The following is a 26014-nucleotide window of genomic DNA, read 5'->3' as shown; positions in this document are numbered from 1 at the left end:
GAGCAGCTTCAGGCAGGAGGCATCCATACTTGTTCCAGTGTTTCCTCACCATTAGAATCATAGAGTCAACCAGGTTGGAAGAGACCTCCAAGCTCATCCAGGCCAATCTATCACCCAGCCTTGGCCAATCAACCAGACCATGGCACTAAGTGCCTCAGCCAGACTTGGCTTCAACACCTCCAGGGACAACAACTCCACCACCTCCCTGGGCAGCCCATTCCAATGCCAATCATTCTCTCTGCCAACAACTTCCCCCTGACATCCAGCCTACACCTCCCCTGGCACAACTTGAGACTGTGTCCCCTTGTTCTGTTGCTGCTTGCCTGGCAGAAGAGCCCAACCCCACCTGGCTACAGCCTCCCTTCAGGTAGTTGTAGGCAGCAATGAGCTCTGCCCTGAGCCTCCTCTTCTGCAGGCTGCACACCCCCAGATCCCTCAGCCTCTCCTCATAGGGTTTGTGTTCCAGCTTCATCACCCTTCTCTGGACACATTCCAGATCTCTGGAGGTCCCTTCCAGCCTCTACCATTCTGTGATCTTGGAGGTCTTTTCCAACCCAAACCATTCTGATTGTGCTGGAGAGCCTTGACTTGTAACCCAGTGAACCTCCCTGGTGTTTCTTCACAAAGAGCTCAGCATGCTTCATGGATATGACCCTTAACTTGAAGTTCTCAGTAACACCTGTGACGTCCTGGGGCCGTCCTATCAGCCCAGCATTTTCCTCTGGCCCTGTTCCTGGAGCAGTTGTTCCACTTGGCAATAAAAAAATGCCAGATACTGGGCGCAGATAAGTCGGATTTAATCTTCCCTTCGCCTCTTTCCCTCTTACCTTTACACAGCCACTCTGCAATTAGCTCCTGGTTCTTTGTTAACAAGTGCCACCAAGAAATTAGTGATGACCTGAAGATTTATGAGCTGGGCTCAGCAGTAGCTGAGTTCTGCCCTGGGCTTAATAAAGTGCCAGCAGCGACGGTTGGGACGCGTGGGACTTGGCCGCAGCCGCTCAGGGCTTACCTTTTATCTGCTTTGTTTGCTGAGGTTCTTATCAACCAAAGGACAAAAGGCAGCTTTGGAGCCAAGTTCTGTTGAAGATTAGCTTGAGCTGATCGCTGTTGTACACCTCTGCTGGAATGGGGTGTCCAGGTGAAGCTGGAAGGAGGCAAGTGCAGGACCCAGGAATGCTGGCGGGAAGGGTTTCTGCTGAGTTGGTGATGAGTAGGGGAGGTTTGAGTTGGTTGGATCACAGAGTCATCCAGGCTGGAAAGGACCTTGGAGATGATCTAGGCTTTGAGGAGACCTTGTAGGATGAGGAGGAATGGGTTTAAACTGGCAGAGGGGAGATTGAAACTGGTTGTTAGGAAGAAGTTCTTTGCAGTGAGGGTGGTGAGACACTGGCACAGGTTGCCCAGGGAGGTTGTGGAGCACAGAATCACCCAATGTGATCAAAGATCACATTGGGTGATTCTGTGCTCCACAACCTCCCTGGAGGTGTTCAGGGCCAGGTTGGATGAAGCTTTGAGTGACCTGTTCAGTGGGCTGTGTCCCTGCCTATAGTGGAGTGTTGGAACTGGATAATCTTTGAGGTCCCTTCCAGCCTAAACCATTCTGTGATCACATGCAGACACTTTGCCTGCTCCACCAGGTGCAGTCTGTCTCTACACCATGTCCCCCAGCACCAGCTCTATATGGCTGGTAAACTTCAGGAGGAAGCTCTTTACAGTCAGGGTTGTGGAGTCTCCTTCTCTGCAGAGATTCAGAGCCCACCTGAGTGTGTTCCTGTGCAACCTCCTCTAGGTGACCCTGCTCTGGCTGAGAGGTTGCACCAAATCATCTCCAGAGGTCCCTTCAATCCCATACACTCTGTGATTCTGTGTGGAACAGGTTGCTCAGAGAGGTGGTTGAGGCCCCACTGCTGGAGGCATTCAAGGTCAAACTTGATGGGGTGCTGAGAAGCCTGATCTAGCTGGAGATAGCAGGAAGGTTGGAGCAGATGATCTCTAAGGTCCCTTCTAACCTAAGCAATTCTGTGGTTCCATGCCTGTGCTCCTTGCAGGGGGGCTGGACAGGATGACCTTTGAGGGTGTCTTCCAACCTTATCCATTCTGTGATTGTAGCATCTACAGAGAGGCCAAGTGATGACCAAGCTGGGCAGGTGCACCTTGATGGGTGCTGAGCACTTAGCCTGCTCTGTCCACAGACACACTACCTGACTTTGTGGCCACTCCTCAAGCTGCACAACTGCTCTCTCAGTTGGTGTTTGTGACTTAAAATCTCTGTGTCAGTAAAACATCTCCTTGGCTCTGCCACCCCAAGAGGTCTTTTATCCTTCTCTGCTTTCCTGGGAAGACAGCACCAAAGCAAAACAACCATTTGGGGCCTCTAATAGTTGATTTCCTGAGGGTTCTTCCCAAAAGCTGCCTCCAAATTGGTTTTTTTTTTAGGCAGATGCAAGTTTTACCTTGGACATTAGCTAGGGCTGGGTGATAGGTTGGGCTGGATGATCTTGAAGATCTCTTCCAACCTGGTTCATTCTATGAAATTAAAAAGAAATGGCTTTGAGCTGGAAAATTGAGACTGGAGATCAGGAAGAAATTCTTGACAGTGAGTGTGGGGAAACACTGGAACAAATTGCTCAGGGAGGTTATGGATGCTCCCTCCCTGGAGGTGTTCAAGGCCAGGTTGGGTGAGGCTTTGAGCAACCTGAGCTGGTGAGAGGTGTCTCTGCCCTTGGCAGCGGGGTTGGAACTGAATGATGTTGAAAATCCCTTCCAACCCATTCCATGATTCTGTATTAAACCCAAAAGAGGATGAAAGCAGCCATGGGTGATCAGCATGAGTGATGCTGGTGGCTGCTCCAGCGTGCTTCTCTATCAGGTCTTAGGCTGTTCCCTTCCTGACTTGACTCTCATGGACAGCAGACAGTAATTCTCATGCTCTGGTTAAAATCAGGCTTCACGTGGAGTGTGCTAGCATCAAGTGTGGCTCTTGAATCGTAGTGTTATAGGATTGCTTCAGTTGGAAAAGCCCTTCAGGATCATCCAGTCCAACCATCAACACAACACCACCATGCACACTAAACCATGTCCCCAGGTGCCATATCCCCACCTTTTGATAACCCCTCCAGGGACTCCCCCACCTCCCTGGGCAGCCTGTGCCAATGCCTAACCAAAAGGTGCTTTGGAGTTTACAGTTTCTACAGCAGAAGTAGGAGCTCTGCAGGGATCAGGAAGAAGAAGAAAGAACCAGGGAGCTGTTCTGGCAGAGTCACCATTCTTGGTGGTGTTTAACAGCTGTTTGGATGAGGGACTTAGAGACATAGTCCCACAGTTGTGTACAGGAAGATGTTAGATGCTGGAGTCGATGATCCTGAGCTCTTTTCCAACCAGGCTACTATGTGATATGCCTAAGCCTATTTTTGGGCTGCTCTGAAGTGGATGTCATCTAGAGGACAGCCTTGTTAAAGCTTGGGAGCTGCCTGCTCAGCAGTTGGGCTGTGTGCTCCTGGCTGTGGTTGGAGGAGACAGTCAGTCCAGCTTGAGGGCATTCACAACCAAATTAAGAGCATGACTCTCCCATGAAGCAAAATGCCAGTCCAGAGGCAAACTCATTTTGCTGGTGAAGTGAGCTTGAACCTTTCCAAAAGGAGCTGACTTTATGCAGGCTCATGAGTTGTCTGCTTGTGCCACTCTGCTTTTATGCTACATCATGCTCCTCCTGTTTTGACTTGGTGTCCTGGTGGCACAAGCACCCATATCACTGCTGGTGACTAATGCACTAACAGCTCAATCATGTGCCCCTGCCTGGTCTGGGCCAGACTCTTGTTAAGGACTAATTGATAGTCTGCAGGTTCAGTTTAAAGATCAAGGGCTTGATCTGCTCTTTGCTGGCACCACCTGCTGAAGCCAAGGTGCTAAGTGGGTCAGTGCAGTGCATTACTCACCTGGCTCTATCAGTGGAGCTCAGGGAAGGGCAAGGAGTGGCTGGAGGTGATGCTGTATTCCATATGCCAGTGCTCCTCGTGCCCACAGCAAGGATTGTCTTGGGGAGTATGTAGTTGATAATTGATGGCCATGTTGGCTGAATGTGAGGCATCCTGGCTTGCATTAGCAATAGTGTGGCCAGCAGGTCTGGGGATGTGATTATCCCACTCTGCTCAGCGCTGGTAAGGTCACACCTCAAACACTGGGGTCGCTTTTGGGCCACTCACTCCAAGAAGGACATTGAGAGGCTGAAGCATGACCAGAGAAGGGCAAGCAAGCTGGTGAAGGGTCTGGAGAACAGGACTGGTGAGGAGTAGCTGAGGGAACTGGGGGTGTTCTGGAGAAGAAGAGGTGTTTATTCTGGAGAAGAAGGAGATCTCACTGCTTCTTACAGCTCCCTGAAAAAGAGGTTGGGGAAGGAGGGGGTTGATCTCTTCTCACATGCAGCAGGTGACAGGACAAGAGGAACCAGGCTCAAGATGTGCCAGGGGAGGTTCAGGTTGGATATCAGGAAAAATTCCTTCCCAGCAAAGGTTCTCAGGCACTGGACCAGGCTGCCCAGGGAAGTGGTGGAGTCCCCATCCTTGGAGGGCTTGAAAAGAGGTATGGTTGTGGTGCTGAGGGATGTGGTTTAGTGTCAGTGCCTTGGCAGCAGTGGTGGGACTATAGCTCTGGGTGAGTGCTTGGACTCTACGAGGAGAGGCTGAGGGAGCTGGGATTGGTTAGCCTGGAGAAGAGGAGGCTCAGGGGAGACCTTATTGCTGTCTACACCTACCTGAGGGGTGGTTGTAGCCAGGAGGAGGTTGCTCTCTTCTCTCAGGTGGCCAGCACCAGAACAAGAGGACACAGCCTCAGGCTGCACCAGGGGAAATTTAGGCTCGAGGTGAGGAGAAAGTTCTTCACTGAGAGAGTCATTGGGCACTGGAATGGGCTGCCCGGGGAGGTGGTGGAGTCGCCGTCCCTGGGGCTGTTCAAGGCAGGACTGGACGTGGCACTTGGTGCCATGGTCTGGCCTTGAGCTCTGTGGTAAAGGGTTGGACTTGATGATCTGTGAGGTCTCTTCCAACCCTGATGATACTGTGATACTTGGTGATCTCCACCTGGGCATCTCTGTGATTGGTTCTATGACCTCCACGTGCTCTCCTCATAGGTACTGCCAGGTGAGCAAATGTGTGTTGGCTCTATTGTGAGGCTGGTGGCCGTGGCAGTGAGGTCCCCTGGGCTGTCCATTCTGCCATCGGTGCTCCATCACTGCTATTTTCTCTGCCTGTTGGTATTAGCAACCCCACCTATGAGCCTGCTCCTCTGATTCCATGGCATGGAACTTTGAGTCTCTCAGCCTGCAAGGCTGGTTAGTGACAGCCAGGGGCCAAACACAGATGCCATTGCCCCAGCAGCCTGCCCATAGCCCTCAGAAAGCACCAACAGCTCTCCTTAGGCAGAGCTGGGCAGGCAGCAAGAAATCATCACCTGAGGTCACATCTCTGCCATGTGATCCTTGTGGGCATCCTCTGTCAAGGGCCTGCATCCTTTGGGTGCTTTGCTGAGCACTTGGTGTTCTTGAGAGCCAGAGTAGCTCCCAGGTTGGTGGTGCTGTGGGCTGAGAGTGACATTCCCCTCTTCTTCTGGCTGGAGCTTAAGTTGGTGGAAGTGATGAAATTCTTCTTGAGTTCAGTTTATTCTCAGCTGGCTTTAAAATAACTTGGTTTGGCTTTTCTCTCCCCTCTCTCCTCTTCTCTCTGCAAGTGTTTTTTCATCTTCACTAAATTTGCCCTGTTTTCTGGGTTGCTATTTTGTGTTTTGGGGTTCCCCCCCCCCCCGCTTCCTTCTATTTGTCATTAGGTTTGGGGTTGTTTTTATCCCTCCCAGTGCAGCTGGTGGACACAGAATGGGTGTTTAGCTGAAAATGAGTTGTTTGCATTCCTAGCTATCAAGCCTGGCTTAGATTTGATTGACTATTATTAAATTAGCATTTTCTGCATGCACTGGGACCGATGCCCATGACCTTCAGAAGAGATTTTTTTGTGTCATCCTCCCTGAGGAGCAGTCACTGTAAAGTCCTCTGGATGAGCAGTTGCCACTTGAGGGTGAGGTTAGCTTGGAGCACTTCAGTCTCTGGAGGCCCACTGGTTGTCTTGCTTGTTTCATGGTTTTGGAGCAGTTGCCTGTCCTTGCTTGGCTGATGTGTTCTTGCTGATGTGAGATGAGGTGGTTGTAGTTGGATGGCACACACTGCAGCTGCAGGAGGGATCCAAAAGGTCCTACACAGGCTGGAGAAGTGGGCCCAGGAGAACCTCATGAGGTTCACTAAGGTGAAGTAAAAGATCCTGAGCCTAGTCTGAGGCAACCCTGGTTATCAGTCCAGGCTGGGGGTGAAGGGATTGAGAGCAGCTCTGCAGAGAAGGGCTTTGGGGTGCTGGTGTGTGAGAAGCTGGACAGGAGCCAGCCATGGGCACTGGCAGCCCAGAAGGCTAATGGCAGCCTGGGCTGCATCCAAAGTGGGGAGAGGGGATCCTGCCCCTCTGCTCTGCTCTGGGGAGATCTCACCTGCAGTGCTGTGTCCAGCTGTGGAGCCCTCAACACAGGAAGGACATGGACCTGAAGGAGTGGGTCCAGAGGGGGGTCATGAGGATGATCAGAGAGCTGGAGAACCTCTGCTGTGAGGACAGGCAGGGAGAATTGGAGCTGTTCAGCTTGGAGAGGAGAAGGCTCCAGGGAGACCTTAGAACTGCATTTCATATCTGAAGGCTGTTCAGAAGGCTCTGTGGCGATAGGGTGAGGGGCAATGATTTGAAACAGGAGCAGAGCAGGTTCAGGTTGGACATCAGGCAACCAGCAATAGAACAAGGGGACACAGTCTCAAGTTGTGCCAGGGTAGGTATAGGCTGGATGTTAGGAAGAAGTTCTTCACAGAGAGAGTGATTGGCATTGGAATGGGCTGCCCAGGGAGGTGGTGGAGGCACCGTCCCTGGGGGTCTTCAAGAAAAGCCTGGCTGAGGCACTTAGTGCCATGGTCTGGTTGATTGGTTAGGGCTGGGTGCTAGGTTGGACTGGATGATCTTGGAGGTCTCTTCCAACCTGGTTGATTCTATCAGGAGCAAGCTCTGCACAATGAGGGTGATGAGATACTGGAATACTGGGTGAAGAGTTGCCCAGAGATGTGATGGAGACCCCATCCCTGCAGACATTCAAGATCAGACTGACTGTGACCCTGAGGACCCTGCCCTAATTGGAGGTGTCCTTGCTGCCTGCAAGGGAATTGGTCAAGATGACCTTGGAGAGTCCCTTCCCTCTTGTTGCATTCTGACTGTGCTTTTGGTGAGGAGCACACTCCAAGGAGCAGGTGGAGCTCCAAGCTGTGCTGCTCAGCTGGGCCCCACGTGCTGTTGGAGCCCGAGTGTGGGAGCAGGTTGCTGAACTCATCCATGCTAAAAATGCTCCTGCTGCTGGGCCCTCTTTGTGCAACCAGCAGCTCCTGAACCTGACGAGCACTTGAGAACACTGAGAGCTGGCTCAAAATGCTGTGACTGCACTCCATGAAGTGTTGGAAGTGCATTCAGCTCTCTTGGCTGCTTCAGAGATGTCCAAAACGTTTCCCCCAGCCAGGTTCTCTGCCTCTGCCAGTGGAGCTTTGTGCTGGATCAGGTGTTGCCTGTCCTCCTCCCAGCAGCAAGACAGCACATATTCTGCACCACGGGCTTGGCTGGGCTCTGCTCCTGCCTCTCAGTGGTCCATGCTTTTGTGATGCTTTCAGGATGTCTTGAGTATGCTTGGGATGGTTATGGGGAGGTGAAGGGGCAGCTTGAGGAGTGGTGTTTGAAAGTGTGAAGTGGGTCCAGAGAAGGGCAGTGAAGCTGGGGAAGGGTCTGGAGAACAAGGCTGGGGAGAAGCAGCTGAGGGAGCTGGGGGTGTTTAGCCTGCAGGAGAGGAGGCTGAGGGGAGACCTCACTGCTCTCCACAGCTCCCTGAAAGGAGGCTGCAGTGAGGTGGGGGTTGGACTCTTCTCCTTAGTGTGAGGCAGTGGTCTGAAACTGTGCCGGGGAGGGTTAGCTTGGAGATGAGGAACAATTTCTTTGCTGCAAGAGCGGTCAGGGGTTGGAAGAGGCTGCCCAGGGAGGTGGTGGAGTCCCCATCCCTGGAGGTGTTCAAGAAAGATGTGGCCATGGCCCTTGGGAGCATGGTTTAATGGCAAGGTGGTGTTAAGTTGAAGGCTGAACTCTATGCTCTTGGAGGGGCTCTTCCAACCCAAGCAAGTCTGTGGTTGTGAGCCTGCAGGGAGGGGAAGGTTCCAGCCTGTAATTACAGAGGGGAATTTGAGCTCCAGGCTGGTGTCAGGCATTTTGTCTTCACGGGAGTGTTTTGTGTGCTGGAGGCTATTGCCCCTGGGAGGAGGCTTTCCCCCAGAGCAGTCCCTGGGGGTGAGGAGTGCAGGAGCTGCTTGGTGGGTTGTTTTCCCAGGAGCAAAGCAGGCCTGGGTGGCTGGTGGCACTGGGTGTGCTGCCCCACCCCGCATTGTCCACGCTGCCTGTTCTTGTGCTGAGTGGGAAATGGACTTAAACCCAGGAACTCCCAGTCCAGAGAACTCTTTTCTTTTTAAGAGGCAAGGCTGGCAGGGCTCAGACACCAGCTCACATCCTCCTCTCTAGGTAACTAATGCTGGATGGGGGCCATGCTGCCCATAACTTGCTGCTCTGGAGCCAGTGTTCAGCAGATGCTGAAGGGTTTCCCACAGCTCCTGTTTCCTGCTCCAGGTTGGTGTATCTGTGTGTGGTTATGTGGCAGTGGGAGCAGATCCCAGGTCTGTTAGTCTCTGTCTATTGCTCTTGGAAGTGCAGGTGGACACCAGGATGACCATGGACCAGCAATGTGCCCTCATGGCACTGTGCCAGTGGCATCCAGGGGTGAATCTAGAGGAGTGTGGCCAGCAGGTCAAGGGAGCTTCTCCTTCCCCTCTCTTCTGCCCTGGTGAGGTCACATCTGGAGTGCTGTGTCCGGTTCTGGGCTCCTCAGATTGAGGAGGACAGGGACTTGCAGAAGAGGGGACAGCAGTGGGCTACAATGAGATGTTGAGGGGACTGTAACAGCTCTGTGATGAGGAAAGACTGAGAGGACTTAGTGCCATGGTCTAGTTGATTGGCCAGGGCTGGGTGCTAGGTTGGCCTGGATGATCTTGGAGGTCTCTTCCAACCTGGTTGATTCTGATTGGGGTTGTTTAGGCTGGAAAAGAGCAGCCTGTGAGGGCATTTCATCAGTGCTGATCAATGCTTCAAGGGTGGGTGTCAGGAGGATGGGACCAGGCTTTGTTCAGTGGTGCCCAGTGACAGGACAAGGAGTAGCAGGCACAAACTTGACCATAGGAAGTTCCATCTGAACATGAGGAGGAACTTCTGTAACTGAAAGGTGCTGGAGCCCTGGAGCAGGCTGCTCAGAGAGGTGGTGGAGTCTCCATCTCTGAAGACATTCCAAACCCATCTGATGTGTTCCTGTGTGGCTTTAGGTGATCTTGCTGTGGCAGAGGGGTTGGATCTCCAGAGGTCTTTTCCAACCCCTCCCATTCTGTCCTGCTGTGATCAGGTACTTTGGAAGCCTTGCAGCCCTTTCACAGCTGTGTGCTGAGCTGATGCAAAATGCATGCCTGTAACATTGCAGGCAGCTCTTGGGCCATGATACTCAGTCTCATGATACAAAACACTTGGACACAGACCTTTCCCCAAGAGTTCTCACAGGAGACTTGAACAAAGAGCAGCTACTTAATAAAACAGGATTGGTTTTAAATAGACACAAGGCTGGTTGAGGAGCACATGGAAGCAAAGCTCTCCAAAATGAGCCCTCTGCAGCAGCTTCATCTAAGGTTTATTGAGCCTCAAGTCATGCACTGAATTACAGATCTGCTTTAAGTGGGGCAGATGTGTGCTGTGTGGCTTGAAGTCATGTCTTTGTGTTAGACTTCTCTTCCAGCCTGCTCTGAAGCACTCTGGCCTCCTGCCACTTCCCCATTTTGCATCTACAATGGATTAAGAATCGTGGATTGAAGATGAGGAACAGTTTTTGTACTGCAAGAGTGGTCAGGCCCTGAGACAGGCTGCCCAGGGAGGTGCTGAAGTCATCATCCCTGGAGGTGTTCAAGAAAGGTGTAAGTGTGGAGCTTCAGGCTATGGTTTAGTGGTCATGGGGACTGGGTTACAGTTGGACTTCATCTTGTCCAGCCTTAATGTTTCTGTGATTCTAGATAGAATCATAAAGGTTGGAAGAGAACTCTGAGACACTCAAGTCCAACCTTCTACCTAACACCTCTGAGACCACGAGACCGTGGCCTGAACTGCCACATCTGCTCACTTGTTCAACACCTCCAGGGATGGGGATTCCACTACCTCCCTGGAGAGATTATTCTAGTCCCTGACCACTCTTGCAGCAAAGAAATTGTTCCTCATCTCCAACCTAACCCTCCCCTGGAACAATTTCAGGCCATTGCCCCTCCTATTAACACCTCATACAAGGGAGAAGAGTCCAACCCCCACCTCACTGCAGCCTCCTCTCAGGGAGCTGTAGAGAGCAATGAGCTCTCCCCTCAGCCTTCTCTTCTCCAGGCTAAACCACCCCAGCTCCCTTAGCTGCTCCTCCCCAGCCTTGTTCTCCAGATCCTTCCCAAGCTTCATTGCCCTTCTCTGGACCCACTCCAGCCTCTCAACATCCTTCTTGGAGTGAGTGGCACGAAACTGACCCAAACAATCAAGGTGAGACCTCAGCAGTGCCAAGCACAGAGGGAACATCCCTTCCTTTGCTGACTTTTGATTTTCCCCAGCACATTGTGAAGCAAGTAGAGAATATTTTAAGAACCTTTCCATGCCCAAATTGAGCTCTGCTCTTTCCCTTCCCCCTATCCCTCCCTCCATTAGCATGCAAAACTGGGTCCCCAAATTAAGGGCTGTGTGAAACAGAGCAGTGAGAAGTTGCTCAGTTTGGCTGCTAAAAAGTGATGGAAAATGGCTTGGTAAACACTTTTGCCATCTCCCTTAGCATGATCCCTCTGGTGCCACAGACATGTGTGTTTAAGGTGTGCAGCAGGTTGCTAAACACTTCCTCTTGGATTGTTCTGGTGGGCTGTATTCTGCTCCCTGTCAGCCAGCTCAGAGTGCTGGGTGCCAGGAGAACAACTGGTCTTATGATCAAAGAGTGAGGCAAAGAATGTGTTAGGTACTTTAGCCTTTTCCTTATCCTCTTTCACTCTTTCCTTCCACATCCCATAAAGGATGTGCCCTCCTTTTGTTCACCATCCCTGGAGGTGTTGAAGCAAAGCCTGGATGAGGCACTTAGTGCCATGGTCTGGTTGATTGGGCAGGGCTGGGTGCTAGGTTGGGATGGATGAGTTTCATGTCTCTTCCAACTTGGTTGATTCTGTCATTCTGTTCTCCCCTTCTACTCTGCTCTGCTGAGACCCCACCTGGAGTACTGCATGCAGTTTTGGTGCCCCCATTACAAGAGGGATGTGGAGATGCTGGAGTGTGTCCAGAGCAGGGCCATGAGGATGCTCAGAGGGCTGCAGCAGCTCTGCTGTGAGCACAGACTGAAAGAGTTGGGGCTGTGCAGGCTGGAGCAGAGGAGGCTCCCAGGTGACCTTCTTGTGGCCTTCCAGGATCTGAAGGGGGCTACGAAAAAGCTGGGGAGGGACTTTTTAGACTCTCAGGCAGTGCCAGGACTAGGGGGAATGGAGCAAAGCTGGAGGTGGGGAGAGTCAGAGTGGAGGTGAGGAAGAAGTTGTTGAGCATGAGAGTGGTGAGAGGCTGGCAGGGGTTGCCCAGGGAGGTGGTTGAGGCCCCATGGCTGGAGGTGTTTAAGGCCAGGCTGGCTGAGGCTGTGTGCAGCCTGCTCTAGGGTAGGGTGTCCCTGGGCATGGCAGGGGGCTTGGAACTGGCTGCTCCTTGTGGTCCCTTCCAACCCTGACTTACAATTCCATATTTCTATTCTATGATTCTATAAGGCATAAAACTGTCCCCAAAATTCTGCAGGACATGACATTGTCAGGGTGATAAACAGCAAAAAGAACTCCCAAGCCCAACCTCAGTCAGATCTTGGAGGCTGTCTTGAAACAATGACTTTTATATATATATATTTAAGGAAAAATCCACTGCTGAGTGTGGCTTTCAAACCTGACACCATTCTGCCTGTGGAGAAAAGGCTTTTTGTGATTTATATTTCATGGCTTTGGAGCAGATGAAGCTACAAAGGTGTCTGGTTTATGTTGGCCTCAAACAGATAGCTTCATAACATCTGCAGCCCCACTTCACTCCTTCCTGTTGACTTCCACATCTCCTGAAGCTCCTACGTAAGTGCAGTCTTGAATTCCCTCCAGAGTGTCTCTCTCTGCTCTCCTGGCTCCTAGCTACATGAAACAGGTGTCAGGCATTGGAACAGACTGCCCAGGGAGCTGGTGGAGTCACCCCTTGAGGGGTTTAGAAGCTGTGTAGATGTGGCTCAGTGGTGGATAAATAAGAAGCCACCAACTGCAGAGAAAACCATGTCTGGGGTTGGATGCTTCCTAGTCTCAGGTGCTGGAAGGAGAGGCAATGGCCTGAAATTGTGCCAGGGGAGGTTTAGGTTGGAGATGGGGAACAATTTCTTTGCTGCAAGAGTGGTCAGGGATTGGAAGAGGCTGCCCAGGGAGGTGGAGGAGTCCCTATCCCTGGAGGTGTTCAAGAAGGATGTGGCCATGGCACTGGGGGACAAGGTTTAGTGGCTGTGGTGGTGCTGGGTTGAAGGTTAGAGTCAATGATTTAGAAGGCTTTTCCAGCCAAAAGATCTGAGGGGGAACCTTATAGTGGCCTTCCAGTGCCTGAAGGGTGCCTACAAGAAGGTTGAGAAGGGACTTTTGACAAGGGCTGGGAGTGATAGGATGGGAAGGAATGAGTAGAAGCTTGAGAAGGGCAGACTGAGACTGGAGGTGAGGAAGAAATTCCTGACAGTGAGCATGGGGAGACACTGGCACAGGCTGCCCAGGGAGGCTGTGGATGCCCCCTCCCTGGAGGTGTTCAAGGCCGGGTTGGATGAGACCTTGAGCACCCTGGGCTGGTGGGAGGTGTCCCTGCCCATGGCAGGGGGTTAGAACTGGATGGTCTTTCAGGTCCCTTGCAAGCCAAACCCATTCTATGCATCTCTCAGTCAGTGTGGAAGGTGTTAGGAGCTGGCTGCTCGTCTGTGGAGGTTCCCCTCTACTTCACTCTGCTGCTGCAATCGAGCTTGAATCAAGTGTGGACTTCTCCATGCTGGCAGCTCTGCAGTTCCAGCTCCATGGTTGCCTTTAAGAGAGGGAAATAAAACCAAACCCCTGTTAACAGTTTTCTAGAGCTGTGTCACTTTATGGTGGCAATCTAAACATCATCAAACAATGGCTTCAGCTGCTACACCTCGCCAGGTGCCAATGCCAAGATCCTGCCTCCTCTTTCCCTCTTCTTTGGATGATGCTACCTTCTTGTTTGTGCAGCAGAAAAGCTCCACTGGCATTCACTCCTCATTATTTTCCCTAGGTAGTTACTTTTGGGAACATATCCAGGCTGGAGAGTTCTCCTGAAGTTGTCAGATTGGAACTGCAGTCCAAATGATAGCACTTAATCTTAGTTTGTAAGCTGGAGAAAGGCAGATTGAGGCTGGAGATGAGGGAGAAATTGGTGACAGTGAGGGTGGGGAGGCACTGGAAGAGGTTGCACAGGGAGGCTGTGGATGTCCTCTCTCTGGAGGTGTTCAAGGCCAGCTTGGATGAGACCTTGAGCAACCTGGGCTAGCCAGAGGTGTCCAGGGGGTTGGAGCTGTGGATGATCTTCAAGATCCCTTCCAACCCTGAATCCAGGGCAAGGTTTTCATTCATAGAATGGTTTGGAAGGTGCTCTCCTAACCTTCTCCTGGGATAAACCTTCAGAATTCTCAGTGCTCAAAGTGGAGAGCTGAGACTTGGATTTAAATCCTGTAATGGGATGTGGTGGTGATCCCTGAAGAAGAGGAAAGCAGGTGGTGTAACCTCAGTGATTTGTGTGGGCTGTTGAGAGGCCTATCCTTGCCCCCTGCCCTCTTTGGGCCACCCTTTCTCCCTGCCCCTCTTTGGGCCACCCTTTCTCCCTGCCCCTCTTTGGGCCACCCTTTCTCCCTGCCCCTCTTTGGGCCACCCTTTCTCCCTGCCCCCCTTTCTCCCTGCCCCTCTTTGGGCCACCCTTTCTCCCTGCCCCTCTTTGGGCCACCCTTTCTCCCTGCCCCTCTTTGGGCCACCCTTTCTCCCTGCCCCTCTTTGGGCCACCCTTTCTCCCTGCCCCTCTTTGGGCCACCCTTTCTCCCTGCCCCTCTTTGGGCCACCCTTTCTCCCTGCCCCTCTTTGGGCCACCCTTTCTCCCTGCCCCTCTTTGGGCCACCCTTTCTCCCTGCCCCTCTTTGGGCCACCCTTTCTCCCTGCCCCTCTTTGGGCCACCCTTTCTCCCTGCCCCTCTTTGGGCCACCCTTTCTCCCTGCCCCTCTTTGGGCCACCCTTTCTCCCTGCCCCTCTTTGGGCCACCCTTTCTCCCTGCCCCTCTTTGGGCCACCCTTTCTCCCTGCCCCTCTTTGGGCCACCCTTTCTCCCTGCCCCTCTTTGGGCCACCCTTTCTCCCTGCCCCTCTTTGGGCCACCCTTTCTCCCTGCCCCCTCTTTGGGCCACCCTTTCTCCCTGCCCCTCTTTGGGCCACCCTTTCTCCCTGCCCCTCTTTGGGCCACCCTTTCTCCCTGCCCCTCTTTGGGCCACCCTTTCTCCCTGCCCCTCTTTGGGCCACCCTTTCTCCCTGCCCCTCTTTGGGCCACCCTTACCCCAGACCACCTTCAACAAGCATCCTTCAGTGTCAATAAATGGAAGTCTGATGCCACTGCCATGCCTGAGAGACAGGAGCCAGCAGCAGCAAACCTTTGACTTTAAGGAGGAGCACTCCAGAGCCTGCAGTTGCCACTAGGTTGGTAGCAAGATGATAAACTTGCAAAGCTTCCTGACTATTTTTGCCTTCTCCTCATTTCACTACAGCAACTGTGTCATGTTCATCGTGGTCCAGTGTGTTCTGGTGGATCACTGAGGCTGGAAAAGAGGAGTTGATGCTGCAGAAAGCCCCAGCACAACCCAACCCAACCAAAAAGTCAAAGCTGCTGCCAGGCTGTGGATGCACTGTCAGGAAAGAAAACAGGGAGCTTTAGCACCTTGCCTGCTCTTCCAGGTTTGATCTTGTAGCATTTGTAGCTGTCTCATGCTTCAGTCCAGGAGGTGATTGGTGTTGCTCTGGGGAGAGGAAATCGTTCAGAGAAGAAGCCTGCAGGAGAGGGATGAGCTGAGCTGAGTCTGCATCTGCTCTGTGGCATCCTGCAAAGCAGGCATCTCGGGTATTAATTCCCTGTTGATTATCCAGAGTTGTTTTAAGAGAAGCTGGGGATTTAGGAGCATTATGGTGCAAGTTCTCTGGGCAGAAAGCAAAGGCTCCTGCCCTCCCCTGCCTCTGCTGAGTACAACCTTTTGCTGAGGAAGCATGGAAATAAATGCTGCTTTCCAGCTGACAGGGGGAAAGGCATCCAAGATCAATTTGGCACCGGGTTCTGAAAGTGCATCAAGCAGAGCGTGCAGAGTGTGGTCAGGAGCTCTTCCTCCTTGTGTGACAGAGCCCAGATGTGAGAAGAGCAAAACACATCGAGCCCCTAAAAGGAACTGGTCATCTTGGGGCTGTTTATTCAAGCCTTTGCTTACAGGCTGTGAGAGCATCAACTGGGACCTAAGGCTCCTTCCCAGTTTCCTGTTTACTTGGCCACTGCTATGGCAATGTCTGAATGCATCACAGGTTGCAGAGGAAAGAGACAATGTCACCTCTGTCACTCTGCAGCCCCTTGACTGAAGGAGCCTGTTCAGCTTCTTGACTTTGGGAGGGGCATGCACATGTGGCATCTGACTTCATAGGAGCCCCTGTCCTTTGGGAACAGGCTGAGAGAATTGGGGCTGTTCAGCCTGGAGTAGAGAAGGCTCCAGGGACACCTTAGAGCTGCATTTCAATGTCTGAAGGGGGTTATGGGGAGGGACTGTTTAGAAGGGTCTGTGGGGATAGGATGAGGGGCAATGGTTAGAAACTGGAGCAGGGGAGATTTGGGATGGACATCAAGAGGAAGTTCTGCACAATGAGGGTGGGGAAATAGTGGAGCAGATTGCCCTGGGCTTTGGTTGAGGCTCCAGCCCTGGAGACATTTGAGATCAGACTCGATGTAACCCTGGGCAGCCTGCTGTAGTTGGAGGTGTCCCTGCAAACTGCAGGGGGCTTGGACAAGATTACCTTTTGAAGGTTCCTTCCAACCCAGTTTGTGAAGCTGTAACTTGAGTGGCTTAGTGATCAGATGTCACCAACAGGGAAGCCTTTGGTGGCTTTTCTCTCTACTCAGGTCCAAGTGCTGTGCATCCTACCCGTGTGAGCTTCCAGGTCTAGTTGACAGTTGCCTTGTTCCATCTATGGAAGGCTGAATGATGCTTGTCACAAGCAGGGTTGGTGATGAAGGACATGTCTCAGTCCTGTGAAGGATGCTGAACACCAGCTTGCTTGTCCTGAGTGCAGGTCTCTTAGTCCTTGCATGGAGCCTTGTACCTTGTGACTCATCTCATGTCTTTTTGCAAGCTGTGATCATAGAATCAACCAGGTTGGAAGAGACCTCCAAGATCATCTAGTCCAACCTAGCACCCAGCCCTAACCAAATGGCACTAAGTGCCTCAGCCAGGCTTTGCTTCAACACCTCCAGGCACAGTGACTCCACCACCTCCCTGGGCAGCCCATTCCAATGCCAATCACTCTCTCTGTGAAGAACTTCCTCCTAACATCCAGCCTAGACCTCCCCTGGCACAACTTGAGACTGTGTCCCCTTGTTCTATTGCTGGTTGCCTGGGAGAAGAGGCCACCCCCCACCTGGCTACAGCCTCCCTTCAGGTAGTTGTAGACAGTAATAAGATCACCCCTGAGCCTCCTCTTCTGCAGGCTGCACACCCCCAGCTCCCTCAGCCTCTCCTCAAAAGGTTTGTGTTCCAGGCCCCTCACCAGCTTTGTTGCCCTTCTCTGGACATGCTCCAGCACCTCAACATCTCTCTTGAATTGAGAGGCCCAGAACTGCAGAAGACTCCTGGGGCAGCACTATGAAACCCCAGCAGCTGCAGCAGCAGCAAATGCAAGCTCTGTTTTCTTGCTCCCCACGGGCATCAGGTGTTTGCTCACTGCAGATGTGGCCACATCAGCCCTTCTGCTTTATGGACACCGGTCATCAGTCGTCCTCCTCTCTGGCCACCAGTTAGGAAGCTCTGGAAGCGGTGGCACTGCCGGGTGCCAGGGGTTGGGTGGCCGGGTGGTGGCAGCACTCCATCTCCTGCCAACCGCAGCCCTCCCTCCTCCGCTGCTCTGCTTTCTGCTGCTTCATTGCCTCCACTTTCATCCCTTCTTCCATGCAGACTTTTCTCTCCGGTGGCACATCCACCACCCCTGCCAGTGTCAGATTGGTCTTGCCCTTGCTGCACTCAGCTTTGGGCTGTGTGCTGTGCTGGAGCAGGCTGCCTGGGGCTCTGGTTGTGGTACCTCATGTCATCTAATCAAAAATCATAGGATGGAGTCATGGAATATCTTCAGGTGGAAGGGATCCACAAGGATCATTGAGGCCAGCTCCTGACTCCTAATACCCAATCTGAACCTCGGCACAACTTGAGGCCCTTTCCTCTTGTCCTGTCATTTGTTGCTTGGTTGACCAGACCAACCCTCACCTCACTGCAGCCTCCTTTCAGGGAGCTGTAGAGAGCAATGAGGTCACCCCTCAGCCTCCTCTTCTCCAGACTCAACACCCCCAGCTCCCTCAGCTGCTCCTCACCACTCCACAGAACCACAGAAGGCCACGTTGGGAAGGGACTCCAAGCATCATCTGGCCCAACCTTATTAGAGAAAAATCCCAAGGGCTGAAGTATTTCCTCCCCCCCCATACCCCCCCCCAGTGCAAATTCATAAAGGGATGTTTTTCTTGCTCGACTTTTTGGCCTGAAGAAATCCTTGCAGTAATCTGAGAAGGGCAGAAAAGACCAAGTCAAGGGAGGTGGTGCTCTGGGAGTCTAATCACTAAAACTCCTCGGGATTAGTGGTGGGGCACAGTGCCAAGGCAACCGAGGCTCTATTCCTGGCCCTTTAAACCGCCCCCCCCCCCCCCCCCCCTTCCCCTCCCCAGCTCCTTGGGATCCGCTCTGTGCGTGTGTCAGGGAAGCAGCAGCCTGGCAATGTGTCGTAAGCACTTCCCCAGCCCTCTGCAGCTCCACAGCACAGCTGCTGAACGTGACAAACTGAGCCAAGGCAGGGAAGGTGCTGCTGGAGGGGTGGGGAGGGGGGGTGGAGGGGAAAGCCTGGGGTCCCTCCCTGCTTTGGATGCTCAGCAGCGGGCAGGGCGATGCTGGGAGGATGCCCTGCTGTGGTGGGCAGCTGGAGCAGACACTTCACTAGGTGGGTGGCTCTGGTGAATTTTCAGCACTCTGTTCCTTGCAGGTGGTGGAAGCTGCTGCCTCCTTTCCCCTCTTTTTCTGCCTGTCACCTTTACCTTGAGGCCTTGATTGTGGAGTCTCCTCCTGTGGAGGTATTCAAGAACCATCTGGATGTGTTGCTGTGTGATCTGCTCTAAGTGATCCTGCTCTGGTAGGGGGGGCTGGACCAGATGATCTTTCGAGGTCCCTTCCAGCCCCTGGCATTCTGTGATTCGTACTGGCTGCAGCTTTGGGCTGGTGCTGATGGTGTGGAGAAGCTGGAAGTGGTGTTGGCTGCAGGAAGAGTAAGTGTGGCTGCACACACCGAGGAGCCTGGCTTTGGGGGCACCCAGGGCAGGGCACTGTTGTGTGTGAAGCTGTCAGAAGAGCCCTGACAGAGCAGTAAAGCGCCTGTGGGCTGTGTTTGGGCTGCAAATCCAGCCCCATCTGTTCCAGATGTTTGCAGTTGTGTTTATAGCAAACAGCTACTGTGCTGCTTTGGTAGGGGAGGAGTGTAGAAGTCAAATAAAGAATTAGGTTGGTTCTACCCAAGCCTGCCCTGATGCTCCTGTTGATTTTGGGGTATGGTGCTGTGTTCTTTGCTGTCCCCCAATAAGGCAAGTGAAAAAAAAAGTGTGTTTCTGTTTGGGTTGGAATCTGACCTGGGTTGCTTTGCTCTGGTTCCACACCCCCCCTTTTCATCTTAGCTGCAGGTTAAGAGCCAAGGATGAAGCCAAGGAAGGTGCTTGAGGTGGAGGAACACTTGGCAAAGGTGGGAGAGTGGCTGCTGGGCTTCACCTTCCTGCTGCTTCCTGCACTTCTGCCTTTTTCTGGTGGTGTTTTATGTTCAGCTAGGGATTGCCATGCAAGGCAGAGATCCTGTGACTCTTGATTCCTTGGATTTAATCCATTCAGCTTTTATCCTGCCCAGAATTTGAATCTGCCCTTAAAAAACTCGGTGAAGAAGCAGTTGCTGCTACTGTGTTTGAAGGATTCTATGGGATCAAGAAGTGGTGAGGCATGGATGCGAGGAAGTTCTGAAGGCTTTGGCTCCTTCTCTACTGAGTTTATCCCTATTCCACCTGGGAGATTGAAGGGAAAGATATTGGTGTTGGCCCAGTTGAAGGAAAACTTACATGGTTTATTATTTATTACTGGGGTTTGACCTCTTTTTTTGGCCATTGGTAGGAGAGCAGGTACCAGCTTGGGCTGCAGGCAGGAAACTTCCACTGTGAGTGTCCAGCAGTGAGCAGCAAGCATATTCTAAGCCTCCAAGTGTTACAACAGGAGATGATTTAATCCAAGCAGTTGTGTTTTCTTTGTAGTTTTATCACTGTTGTGTACTTGCTTGTCAAAAGGGAGTTTGCAGCTGGCCCCTTGGAAAGTGAGCAGGGTCTTGTTTTGTAGGTGAAACCCAGCAGCGTGAGGTCTGGGTGGCAGCAGCAGCAGCAGCAGCAGAGGCATGAAATTAGGGTTCTCTTCTCAGGCAGAGAAACAGATCAGAGGTGGAGAGAGGAGGGGAGGAGGAAAAAAAGGCGACTCCTAAAAGCCATCTCCAACTGGCTGAATGAATGAATGGGTGACACAGATAAATGAGGGCTGTGATGGTCTGGCTGACTGGAGCTGGGTCTGTGGGGATAATCCCCGTGTGGCAGCTTTCTGTAAGGCCACCATGTGACACACAGCTTGCCTCCCAGCAGACAAGGGTGCTTTGCTGGTATTAAGGGGCTGGCTGGAGGCTGGTCCCCCCCTGTGCATTCAGCTGTGTGTCTGTGTGTAATGTGCAAGCTCGCTCCTGGACGCGCTTCTGCAGCCTGTGGTCTTTTGGGACAACTGGAAACTGGGATTCCACGAGCTCCTGGCTGGTCATAGACAACCCCAAGCTTGCCTGTGTGTCTGTAGATCCACTTTTGAGAGGAAAAAAGGAAGGAAAAAGGAGGAGAAGCCTCCAAAACACCCTGAACAAGAAGCAGGAAAAAGCCCCAAAGCCTTGTAGCTGGGATTACATTTCTCACACCTGTCACCACTGATGTCCTCTCAAGGTTAGAGCTCCAGCTCTGTCAGGCCAGCTTCAACCAAACACCACTTGAAAGAAGCTCTATGAAGGAACAGCAAGCACTGGAAGGAGGACAGGAGTACCCACAGGACCATGAACAACAGCTTGCAAGTTAACCTGCCCAGAACCTGGGCTGGTTCCAACAGCTCACTGCAGGAGAAGTCTGAGCATTCCTTTTTTCTTTTCTATTACTATAGGATGGAGGACGAGGCAGTGCTGGATAGAGGGGCTTCCTTCCTTAAACATGTGTGTGATGAAGAAGAAGTGGAAGGTAAGAAAGAGCTGCTGGGGAGGAAGGCAGCCTTCAGCAGCCTGTTTGCCACCAGAGCAGAGGAAAAAAAAGGGGGCAACTTGGTTCTGTCCAGTAATTAATCCTCAAATGGATTGGAAACCCTGATAAGCTCCATCAGGATAAAACTGACTTTTAAAAGAAATCCTCTTTTAGTTCTTTTTCCCAGCCCAGGAGTGGGTGTTGTTATGTTCCCACCTCCCACAAAGTCTCCTTTGCTGTGCTTTTGCACAGTGGTTGTGAAATATTGGGGGCTTGTTGGGTTTTTCTTGCCCTAGTTTGTGCCTGGCGTGCTGGGAAAGGTGGGCAGGTGTCACAGATGGAGAAAGGGATCTGAGGAATCCAGGCAGGATTCATTGGGGTGGACATAAAGCAGCTAAGTGGCTGTTTGCCTGGGTTGGTTTTGGTTGTTGTTGTTGGTTTGGGGGTTGCTGAGCTTAGGAGGCATAAAGAGAAGTTTATCTCTTGGTTGTTTTGTTCTTCCCTGGAAGAACTTTTTCAGAGCAGTTTCCTCCACGTCGAGGAAAAGATTCAGCTCCTTTTGGAATTGGTTGGTTTGGGGTTTTACATTTCCTAACTGCAAATGTTGTGAAATCCCAAAGGTGGGGGGAGTGGGGGTGGGGAAGAAGGAATTTCAAGGAGTTTAGTTGAAGGTTTGTTTGTGGGGAAAAAAAAGCAAAGTATTCAGCTGATAGGAATGAATTATTTGCTGCAAATCCTCTTGGGTTGATGAGGGAGCAGTTGGCTGGGGGCTTGGTAAAAGTGTGGGGGGAGCAGGAAGAAAGGAGGAGAGGGACATGCTCTACCTAGAAGGGAAAGGAGGGAAGCATTTCACGTTTCACCTCTCTGTGCTGGCTGAGGTTATCATTTTAGTCCCATTTCCTTATCTGCAAGCAAATGCCCATGGCTTGCTGGGCATGGTGTTGAGTTACAGCTGTGCTGTTGCCACCCATAAAGGATTGAGCACAGGGGGAAGGCAAATCCTCTCCCCCAAAGATGGATCTGGGCCCGTTCAGACCTTTGGGCTTTCACTGCCCTGGGTGCAGTGCACACAGCAGTCATGCTGCAGTCCAGGCTGGGTGCAGAGTGGGTTGAGAGCAGCCCTGAGAAAGAGACTTGGGGGTGTTGGTTGCTGAGAAGCTCCCCAGGAGCCAGCAGTGCCCTCATGCAGCCCAGCAGGCAGCTGTGTGCTGGGCTGCAGCCAGAGGAGTGTGGGCAGGAGAGGGGATTCTACCCCTTGACTCTGCTCTGCTGAGACTTCACCTGCAGTGAGCTGAGGGTTGGTCTCTTCTCCTGAGTCTCAAGTGATAGAAGGAGAGGCAAAGGCCTGAAATTGTGCCAGGGGAGGGTTAAGTTGGAGATCAGACAAAATTTCTTTGCTGCAAGAGTGATTAGGGTCTGGAACAGGCTGCCCAGGGAGGTGGTGGAGTCCCTGTTGCTGGAGGTGTGGCCATGGCACTTGGGGCCAGGGTTTGATGGGCATGGTGGTGTTGGGTTGCTGGTTGGACTGAGTGATCTAGCAGGACTTTTCCACCCCAAACCATTCTGTGAGGAGATAACCTAAGTGTCCTGAACTTGTTTGCCTCTCTTGCATCTTCTTTCCATTTCTCTCCCACTTGTTTTTTGTGCCTCTCAGTCACAGAATGGTAGTAGTTGGAGGTGACCTCTGGAGTCCAAGTCAAAGTGGATCAAATTCCTCAAGAAGGCTCTTTAAAGCTGCTCTGAATTTCACTAAACTTGCAGGGGAGTTAAAAAAGAAATGGCAGCAGAAGCAAAGCTGAGAGTGCAGTGCTTGGGCAGTGGGGCTTGGGAAGGAGTTTGCAGGAGAGGGTGGGAGACACTGCCCTTAGAAACGAGGCTGCTTTTGTTGCTTGCTGTTGGTTTGGTTTCAGGCAGGTGAAGGTTCAAGTTGTCCTTTCTGAGCACCCTTCTCTTGGCACCTCCTGGAAGAAGGGAGGAAATGAGGTGGTGGCATTTTGTTGGTGAGCTGCTGTTGTGTCTGAGATGGAGATAAGAGCTCTGAGCTGGGTTGTCACCCACTCATTTGGTTGGGTAAGGCTGGGGTGGGGGGGATAGGGGAAGGAGGGGAAGGGCTTTGCTTTTGAAGGAGGTGGGAGGTGTACAAACGAGCTTTTCTGGTCAGTAGGATGTTGAGACATCAGCCTGGAGCTGCTGTGGGTCCTGGCCTTGCTGAGTAAATGTGATGTGAGCAGAAACCACACACACCTGAGTGAAGTATGTCCCCTTGGCCTGCCTCCAGAGAGGGCTGAATGCTTCTCCAAGAGGACACCTGAGTCTGGTCCCAGGCTGCCATGTGCAGCTTTGCTTTGTTCGTGTGACAGCAGCTGGGGACAGAGGGGAACTGCTTGGTTCCAGCTCACCTTCCTCTGCCCTTATCAGAGAGGGGCTCCCTCGATTCATTCAGGGCATGGTAACTATGAGGAGCTGCTTTGCAGCCATCCCTGGGCTGGGGCAGAGGGCAGCAAGGGTGGTGAGAGAGTCAGAACATCTCTGATAAGGAAAGACTGAGAGATTTTGGGCTTTTTTAGGTGGAAAAGAGCAGCCTTAGGGGATCTTATCAATGCTGATCAATACTTCAAGGTGGGGTGGCAGGAGGGTGGGACCAGGCTTTGTGCCAAGTGACAGGACAAGGAGCAACAGGCACGAATTTGACCATCAGAAGTTCCATCTGAACATGAGGAGGAGCTTCTATAATGTAAGGGTGCTGTAGCCCTGGAGCAGGCTGCCCAGAGAGGTGGTGGAGTCTCCATATCTGAAGACATTCCAAAGCTACCTGGCTGTGTTCCTGTGTGACCTCTGGGTGCCCCTGCCTTGGCAGGGGGCTTGTGCTGGATGATCTCCAGAGGTCCCTTCCAGCTCTTCCCATTCTGTGATACTGATACTGCCCAGAAGTGACTTGAGGTGAGGGACCTTCCTGGGGCTGGTTCAGAGAGGGTGGAAGGAGAGGAGGAGTGAAGCTGCCAGCTTGCTGGGGAGGGTGTGTGGGAATCAGGAAGAGGCAGTGCCCCGAGCTGAACCCCCTCTGCCTGAAACCCTTCCCCATCCTTTCTCAGCACTGCACGTTCCTTTCCTTGAAGGTAATGCCATCTTGCTGCTATGCCACTGCTAGGAGTGCTGGTATGTGACATAAACAGATTACTTAATAACCAATTTTGCAAGAGGGGAAAAGTAAAGCTCCACCTTATCCTTTGAGATAAGGTATTCTTGGCTCTTTAAGCAGAACTTCCCCCGGGCTGCTTGCTGCCCTGACCTCATGCCGGGTTGGAGGATGCCTGATTCCCACTCTGACAGCTCTGCCTGCAGCACCCTGCCTGCCTCTGCTGGGAGATGGGGACCAGTGCTTGTGGCAGGTGGTGTTATCCTGGGCTTCACACAGCTTCCAAACTCAAGGTCTGGAGAGTTATCTCCTAGGCAGCACTCTTGTAGGAGTGAACTAAGGGAAAAAAATGCTGCTCCAGTGGAAACTTTTCCATGGCTCCTGTTCCCGTGATGAGATTTACTGCAGGGCTTTTGGAACAACTTAGTGCAGTTTGGTTTGTGTTGTGTGGGTTTTTTTTTTTTCCTCACTCTAGCTGCCTGCTTGCTGCTCACACTTTTCCTCCTGCTTGCTTTCTATTCTTGACCCTCTTGTATCTCGCCCCGGCCGAGTGATGCCATAAGCCTTAAGATAATCACTGGATGGGTCAATGAGGAGAGAGGCTGAAAGGGTAAAAAGAGCTGTGAAAATCTTTATTAACAGCAGGCAGAAGGAAGGAGAAATGAGCTGTGTTTGCCCATTTGTTTATCTTTTATTTCCCTCCTCACTCCTCCCCACCCTCAGTTTTTGCTGAGTGGCTGCAGGCAGACCTTCTCCACTTTCAGGCACAACCACAAGCCCTGGTTCCTATCAGCTAGAGTTTCTAATTGCTTCTGAAATAAATATGGTTTAAAAATGAATCAGGTGAAGGGCTCAGCACAGAGTGTGCTTCATTAATATCCTCTCTTTCCTTTTCATGCAGAGAGGGAGAGAGGTTGGCTGTGTTTTGCTGTGCTGAAGCTGAGTTGGACTTTGCTTGTGAAAGAAAAAGGAGCCCAAATGAACCTTCCTCTGCCCAAGAGCTCTTTTTAAAGGCATAGCAGTACTGCCTATGACAGTCCAGCTCTCAAAGGATGAAAAATGACAAATAAGGAAACTTCTTGCTCTTTTCTTCCTGCCACAGCTTTGGGCTGGCAAGCACAGATTAGGATCTAAAGGTGGCCCCACACAGTAAGGTCACACAGGAATGAGTGGTTTGGGTCTTCTCAGCTTTGAAGTATCTATGTGACAGATTTCAGCTGAGCTTCTCTCCAGCTTTAATTCCTCAGGATGCTTTGAAGGGTACTGAAATGTGTTCTTAAAAGAGAAAGTCCAATGGGGTGACCTTACTGCAGAGTCTTCTCCCTAGTCTCTGGTGATGGAAGGAGAGGGTTGGCATGAAATTGTGCCAGGGGAAGGTTAGCTGGGAGATGAGGAAAAATTTATTTGCCTCAAGAGTGGTCAGGGATTGGAAGAGGCTGCCCTGGAAGGTGGTAGAGTCCCTATCCCTGAAGGTGTTCAAAAGAAGCATGGCCATGGCACCTGGGGCCATGCTTTGATGGCTGTGGTGGTGTTGGGTTGATGATTGGACTGGGTGATCTTGGAGGCTTTCCCAACCCAACTGAGGTTCTGTGGAAGTGGTCCAACCCTAAGGAAAAGCCTGCAGCAGTTTGTGTGTGTGTGGATTAATGCAGGGGTCAGAGCAAGGGTTGTGAGTTCTGTGATGTGAGTCCTTCGTGAAGTGCTTTGCTCAGAACTTCTGGTCACTGGTGTCACTTTTCAGACATTGGCTTGGTGCAAGGCTCTCTGGGTGTGCCAAGACTGGATTCCCAGCAGCACTCTGTGCCACATTTACAGATCATAGAATCAACCATGTTGGAAGAGACCTCCAAGATCGTCCAGGCCAGTCAACCAGACCATAGCACTAAGTGCCCCTGCCAGGCTTGGCTTGAATACCTCCAGGGATGGCAACTCCACCTCCCTGGGCAGCCCATTCCAATGCCAATCACTCTCTCTGCCAACAACTTCCTCCTAACATCCAGCCTGGACCTGCCCTGGCACAGCTTGAGGCTGTGTCCCCTTCTTCTGTTGCTGCTTGCCTGGCAG

General features: G+C 52.0%; 1 protein-coding gene across 3 annotated transcripts in view; it reads left to right on the top strand.

Moving 5' to 3' along the window:
- SLC4A4 (solute carrier family 4 member 4) overlaps positions 1 to 26014 on the top strand; it is a 227964-nt gene that overhangs the window by 63114 nt on the left and 138836 nt on the right. For all 3 annotated transcript variants that reach the window (XM_064149691.1, XM_064149690.1, XM_064149689.1), the window contains exon 3: positions 20741 to 20814. In XM_064149691.1, the coding sequence (XP_064005761.1) occupies positions 20741 to 20814 (74 nt within the window). The remainder of the gene's footprint in view (positions 1 to 20740; positions 20815 to 26014) is intronic.

Source organism: Pogoniulus pusillus, chromosome 10, assembly GCF_015220805.1.
Source record: "Pogoniulus pusillus isolate bPogPus1 chromosome 10, bPogPus1.pri, whole genome shotgun sequence".
Taxonomy (NCBI): domain Eukaryota; kingdom Metazoa; phylum Chordata; class Aves; order Piciformes; family Lybiidae; genus Pogoniulus; species Pogoniulus pusillus.
The sequence above is the reverse complement of the archived record's forward strand: the minus strand, read 5'-3'. Positions and strand labels throughout refer to the sequence as shown.